This window comes from Rhinichthys klamathensis, unplaced genomic scaffold (genome assembly GCF_029890125.1).
Source record: "Rhinichthys klamathensis goyatoka isolate OS25496 unplaced genomic scaffold, OSU_Roscu_1.1 h1tg000337l_1, whole genome shotgun sequence".
NCBI classification, from domain to species: Eukaryota; Metazoa; Chordata; class Actinopteri; order Cypriniformes; family Leuciscidae; genus Rhinichthys; species Rhinichthys klamathensis.
Genome location: NW_026606851.1, coordinates 128,222 through 135,629, shown reverse-complemented (window position 1 = coordinate 135,629; position 7,408 = coordinate 128,222). Strand labels below are relative to the sequence as shown.

General features: G+C 40.2%; 1 protein-coding gene across 1 annotated transcript in view; it reads right to left on the bottom strand.

Moving 5' to 3' along the window:
- Positions 1-488: 488 nt before the first annotated feature.
- The window catches only part of LOC130106334 (xaa-Pro dipeptidase-like), a 44,024-nt gene continuing 37,104 nt past the window's right edge, over positions 489-7,408 (bottom strand). The window contains exon 6 of the mRNA XM_056272409.1: positions 489-634. Within this exon, the coding sequence (XP_056128384.1) occupies positions 489-634 (146 nt within the window). The remainder of the gene's footprint in view (positions 635-7,408) is intronic.

The window sequence follows — 7,408 nt, the reverse complement described above, 5'->3', positions numbered from 1 at the left end:
CGCCGTTTAATGTCGTACAGTCTGACATTAATGACAACTGATATCTTACAGTGTGACATGACTTACAGCAATGATCATGTTTGTGCAGTCTGACAAGCAACAATCGTAAAGGACTATTATAAATTGCACAGTGTGCACCCGACTTAATATTAGCAGACTCGGACATTACGTGCTGTAACGGCGGTCAAAAGCGGCAAAAAGCCTGTGTTTGCCCGACCTAAAAAAACAAAAGACTGTGGTGTAATTACTGTAATAGCTTGATGCACAAAGATGAAAATTGCAGACGCAAAAAGAGAGACAATGTTAAACAACCCGCTGATAAAGAGGACAACGACGAACACACATTTGTCTTTAGAGCGAGTGACTGCCAATTCAACAGTGTGCAACGAAAGGGACTAATGTTGACACTGGTGCGACATCGCACATTATTACGGACATTGAAAAATTCAAAAAGTTTGATGACAAATTCCAGCTGGAGAAACACTACATTAAGTTGGCTGAGCGAGCGGAGTGGCGCTGAAAAGAGGAGATGCGGAGGTGTGTTTGATTGACAACGAGGGACAACAGGTGAAGGCGATGCTGAGGAGCGCATTGTACATCCCATCGTACCCGCAGGACATCTTCTCTGTTAAAGCTGCAACAAAGAATTTTAAGACTTGAGAAATTTGAAAATGCCGAGAAGTCTAGTTGAGGAACGACCACTCCCTGAGAAGACAAAAGACCTTTCTGTCACACCACTGTCTGTCCAGCAGAGGGAGACGGAGAGCACAAGACCTTCCTCATCTTCCTCCGAATTCACTGCTCTAATATTGGGTCAATGAAATCACCTCTGCCTAGCTAGTTAGAGTGTCAACAGGTGTATATTTAAAGACTTGCATTTTAGCTCAGTCTTGAAGTTCTCTTGCCTAGCCTATGCGTTTGTGTTTTCCCGTTTGGTCTACCCTAAAAGACTTTTGTTCAGACCTTTTTGAACAGTTTCTCTGGTAAGCGTTGTTTTATGTTATTGGACTCTTTGGCCTGCATCATCCAGTGTGGATTTGTACCTTGCTCAACCTAGCACTTATGCTTAGTGATGGGCAGATCGAGGCTTCGTGAAACTGAAACAGTTGAATCAAATGTGCCATAATGTGCCGAGGCTTCGAAACACCCCGACACCCGTCTCCACGGTGACCCCTAGTGGTCAGAACAGTGTAAATGCAACAAAAACTCAGGCCAAACATGCATAAAAACACCTTTTACAAATCTATTGCAATTTTTTTTACTGAGAGTAAAATCTTTCAAATGCAATGATCTAATCATCTAATAAGATTATCATGTGTAAATGTGTAATTGTTATCAATTGTCAGGGTTTGTTTAGTTTGTTATATGAATGGCTCAGCTAAACAGGCCAATAAGACTATTAACTACCTCATTTTAATTATATTAATGTCTAATTAAAACATCTACAAATGTATAAAACTGATCAGAGATCAGGTAAAACCCACAGACACTTGTTCATTGGTTCTCAGTGACTCCTCATGATCATTAGCCTGACTTCGTCATACTCATATTCTAGTCAGACTGTGAGTCTGATACTGCTTCATAGGGCTTTGATTATGAGCTGTGTCTTAACCGAACCAGGAAAAAAAAAACTCTGCACTCAATTGGATAGACCTACAACCAATGAGAGCAACGCAGTAAGTCAACTACTTTGCATAGCACAGTTGTCAACTACAGAACTCAAATGCACGCACGCTGGAAGAAGTAAAATAACGAGTGTTGCTTCTTTTACTTGGTCCTCTATGAGTGCGACCAAAGGAGAAACTACAACGACCACAGGGTTTTCATTGCGTCCCATCTTCTTAGTGACCATCGGAGCCAGCTGATAAATTAAACTTTTGCCGAATCCCATAGGAAGGACGCAAACACATCTTTCCGATCGACAAATGCCTTGATTGCAGTTCTATGTTCTTTTTTTAAAATGAATGCGCTGTCGATTTCTTTTACAACGGACGCGATAGCGGGATCTATACATCTCAGTTCTCCAGCTGCAGTCATCTGTGAGGGAAACCAGTTCAACCCAAGCGCTCTTTGATAACGTGATGATTACGTCCCTGCAGATCATCTGTCCATCATCGTATAAAGCCCGCCCTGGCAATTTGATTGGCCCGACGATTTCTGAACCGATCATAATTACTCCTCAATGGATCGAGTCTAGACCGAACTTCCCGATCAAAAAATGTTGTGGGCGGGGTTCGGGCTGGCATCCAGGCTACATGATCATGGGTTGACCGAGATCATCAGCGGTGAACCATTGAAATTTTGAAGTGTTTCGAAATAGTTATGACGTAATGAAGCCTCGTTTACTGAAATCACGTGACTCTGGCAGTTTGATACACGCTCCGAACCATTGATTCAGAACAAAAGATTTGTAAAAGCTTCGAAGCTTCATGAAGCAGTGTTTTTGAAATTGCCATCACTACTTATGCTGGATCCTTTGTGTTTGCTCAGGAAGAATACTAGTAAAGACTATTTGTTTTTTCCTTCTAAACCTGCCTCTTGTGATTATCTGCCAATTGGGCCTACACTGCCCCATAGAACAGTGGTTATAACCTTGGGTTTCCAGTAGGGGTGGAACGGTACATGTATTCGTACCGAACCGAAACGGTACGGGCGTCACGGTTCGGTGCACGAATTTACACGGAGAATACACGGTATAAAAATAAATAAAACTCGCGTGAAAATTAATTAATGTAATGCGGAACTACTGTTAGATACGCGGGTTCTTTAGGGACACATAATCTGTACCATCGGCTTAGCTCTGAACGCGCGTTCACTTCAAACGTTGGCTTTATACGCGCGTCCTATTCGCTTTGGACTAGCGTCGAACTAGACGCGAATTTAACGCTCTATTCGCGTTTGGTGTGACCGCATAATGAAAAGGCTGCGATGTCAAGATTGCAATGCTGGAGTGTGTGTGTTTGTGTGTGAGAGAGAGAGGCGCGGCCGCGATTGAACAGTGGAAACATAAAAAACATACTCCGTCATTTTGTTCATACAGATCATTAAACCTGCAAAGTGTTTACTTATATTTGTGTACACTCGCAATAAAACACCACATTGTGCTTTTGTCACACTGTAAACTCTTGTCAAACTGTAACCTACAACTGTTACCCAATCTCTCTCTCTCTCTCTCTCTCTCTCTCTCTCTCTCTCTCTCTCTCTCTCTCTCTCTCTCTCTCTCTCTCTCTCTCTCTCTCTCTCTCTCTCACACACACACACACACTGTTTTAAAAGCAAAACATATTTATCCAACTCCATTTCAAAACAGTCTGTGGGTCCCATCTTTTAGACATTCATCATATCGCATTGGTTTTCATTTCTCGTCCTCGGAGCACTAATCTTACACATTCTACATTGATTAAAAAAGAAAATCGAATGCGTTTTTAATGGTAATATTATTTTATACAGAAATCAATTATTTATAATTCATTATACCAAATTATTATATCAATTACCAAGCATATCGCAAGGTCTTTTTGTCTTTTTATTAATTTAATTAATAAACGAATTATATAAAACTATTGTCAGTGCACTACAAATAAACTGGTTCTATGCCTTTATTAATAAAACTTATTTAAAAAATACAATGCCTTCTGCATTTTTATTTTGCTTTTCCCTCCATTGTACCGAAATCGTACCGAACCGTGATGTCTGAACCGAGGTATGAACCGAACCGTGACTTCTGTGTACCGTTCCACCCCTAGTTTCCAGTAACACACTCTGGGTTCGAATCCTGGACTTGACACTTTCTGGAAATTAACATTTGAACTCTCTCTTGTGAAACTAGCATCACCATTCGAGACGCAAGTCTCACCTAAGCAATCCTAATCTAGATATTTTTCCCTCGACCCCCCATTCCCTCTCTCTCTCATGCTGAGATCACCTGAATTTCACCCAAAAATCTATATGGTTTAATGTGAACAATTATCATACAGTATATTACATGTTTGGTGTCATTTGAAATGTCCGGTGCAACCGGTACAAATGTCTCATTCCCAAAGAGGTAAACCAAAAGGTAATACGTTATTAAGAGTTTTAGGGATAACTTGTACACACAGAAGGGTGTGTCTTCCAGGCAAATGGCATTCTTCTCCCAAAAGGTGTAAACTCTGAATGCAAATTCCCATTTGTAACGGGGTTCGTTGTTATGGGAAGAAGGAGGCGGGAACCGGCGAACGTTCAATAATTTTAATAAATAAACAAATACAAAATGAAAGTAAAACCAGCAGCCCCTCACGGACGACTGCTGGCCACAGAAACAAAACACAACATAAAATAAGGCCTGTTCCTCTCTCCATCTTCACCGTCGTCGCTCCTCCTTTATGCCTCCGCTCCTCCGTGAGAGATGCGAGACCGGTGCGTCTCACAGGTGTCGCTCATTACCACTCACGCCACCGGCCTCGCGCCGCTCTCACGTCACTCGGCCTCGTCCTGCTCGCCACACCATTGTTAGCAAATGTTTCCATGTGAAAGAAGTTTCTGTCTATATAATGAAATGCAACAAGAGGCTCAGGGCGATTCTGTAACCCAGACCAGCCGGTGATGTGAAGTACATGCAAAACACTTCATGTATTTTATAATGTCAAGGTTTGCATCTTCTCTCTTTATTCCAGAGCATTTGATGTTTTGTATCTATCTTTGAACTGATTATGAAATTGGCATGATACATTTACCTGACATAATAAATTGTAAACATTTGATTTTATTCTAACTGTCTCTGACATTATTTTCAGTAAAGAGTACAAAAGAATAGTCAAACATTCTCTCACATTTAATGTTGCACAGATATCATTAAAACCTTTTCATTAATGGAGTCAGATGAAATAGCAAGGTAATAATACATATGAAAAAATTTATTTCATTTAATCCAATTACTTTGCCACGAGGAAAGACAGTAACACTCATAGACCTTCAGCCGCTGATCGCATTCCTCCATTGGGCCGATATAGTCGGGCTTACAGAATGAATCTACGATCAACTTCCAACAAGGACGTGATGAACTCATTCACAAGAGCGGTACTAAATTTCACATTCAAGAATACAACAGACTGTACTATCTGAACACTGTCAACGAGGACAATGTTAGTTTTAACGGATGACATTCAAACCTTTCATGAGATCCCCGGCCACTGCATTTATGAGGATGTTTCCAAATTGAAGGATGTAATTGATGGAATGAAAATAAAAGGAAAGATTGATAAATCTAACCTAAACTGAGGTTTGCACACAAGGTAAATTTGTTCAGAGTGGAAACAGGGAACCTGATACACGACCTTAGGCTGCACTTGAACTAGTGCACACAGATCTAGCTGGTGCTATTGACCCAGTAGCTAAAGACGGTTTCAAGTATGTGCTGGCATTTACCGATGACTACTCAGGTTCAGTGTTTGTGTATTTTCTAAAAGCTAAGAGTGACACTGAGCTACTGAAAAGTTCCTCGCTGACATAAAGTGTGTTACTGTAGATCAGATCAGTATGTTACGCATATAAGCAGGACAAAAAGAAATTAGATGCACGATGTGAAAAAGGAATGTTTGTAGGTTATGACAAAAACAGCCCTGCATACAAGGTCTATTATCCAGACACAGGAAAAGTTCTCAAGCAAAGGCTTGTGAGATTTGTTACTGAACACCAGACACAGACTGACATTTCAATGTCAGATGATGATTTTCATGGGGAAAGATATGTATCCTGCCAGTCAAAAAAACAAAACAAAAGTGACTAAAAGAAAGAAAGAGGGAGTTGATCACAGTACACGTTACCCTGAGAACCAGAAGAGCTCCATATTTGTCTGATTATGTTTCTGATGTTGAATGTGATGACCATATTCTGACCAATGTGGACTTCTGTTACAGAGTGTGTGAGATACCACAAACATTCAAGGATGCTGATTTCAAGTGAGTCACAGATGTGGGCTAGGGCCATGAAAGATCAAATGGATTCTTTTAAAAAAACAAAAACATTTACTCTAACTACACCACCTGAAGGGGGTAGATGGGTCTATGCTGTCAAAAACAGTGCAGGTGAGACTGAGGATACAAGGCCAGATATTTAGCAAAAGGCTATATAGTCAAGTGATGGGTGTAATTACAAAGAGAATTTCTCCCCAACAGCAAATATCACTTCAGTACATGCCTTAATGCAAATGACGGCACAATATGATCTTGATCTCCTCAAGGTGGGTGTAAAAACTGCCTATTTGCATGCTTCAGTATGTACATGCTTCAGTATGTACATGCTTCAGTATTTACATGCTCCAATATTTGCATGCTCCAATACTCCCAAGGAGTAATATGTTCGCGTTTGCGAACACCGGTTAAAAGTCTTGCAGCCGCATTTTGGACCATTTGTAAGATACGGAAGAATTGTTTATTCCCAAATACAGGGAGTTACAATAGTCAATTCTAGAATACATAAAAGCACGGATCGCCGTTTCAAAGTGCTTAAAAGAAAGAAAACTCTTCACTTTAGCCAGTGCTCTTAGTTGTTAAAAACTTGATTTGACCACTAAATTGATTTCAAATTTAAGTGCACTATCAAATAAGACACCCAAGTTTTTTACACACAATTTAATTGAAGAAGATAAGACACCAGAATTTAAATGAGAAATGTTTTGACCAAACAGGATGAGCTCTGTTTTACTGTCATTTAGATGTATAAATGTAACGACATCCAGGCTTTGACATCGGAAAGACAGGCACTGACAGAGTCCAAACTATTTAGTGCTTCAGGGGCAAATAAAGTTCTGTATCATCTCCATAGCAATGATAATACAAGCCATGCTTTTCAAAAATAGAGTGAAAACAATAAAGGGGCCAAAATAGAGCCTTGGGGGACCCCACAAGTCAGGGAACCTTCTATATTTAAGGTATGAATGAAACCAATTAAACCAGCTAAGTTAAGCCGACAACTTGCTCTAGATGAGAAAGCAGGACATCATGGTCAACCGTATCGAATGCAGCACTTAAATCCAAAAGCAGCAGAACAACAGAGTCACCCGAGTCAGTAGCCATTAAAACATAATTTAATCATTTAAACTCACTGAGCGAGTTAAGTGGTTTTTAAGGTTGTTTCTATGTTTTTATTTTAAACTGATGTATTAAATAAAGTTGTGTTTCTTAATAATAGAGGGTGATAGTAGGGATATTAGGGAACAGTCATAGGTACAATTTTGCACGTGCATGAGGTTGAGGTTTTACATGAGTTTTTTAGTGCCACTCTCCGTAATCAATTCTGGGGTTCGTCACCAATGAAGTGAGTGAATTCACGTAGTGCTCTGTGTAGTTCTACGGCTTTCCAGGTTGTGTTTAGCCTGTCCTTGCAGTCCCCTCTGTTAATAAAACTACATATTTTGAGTGCTTACTGT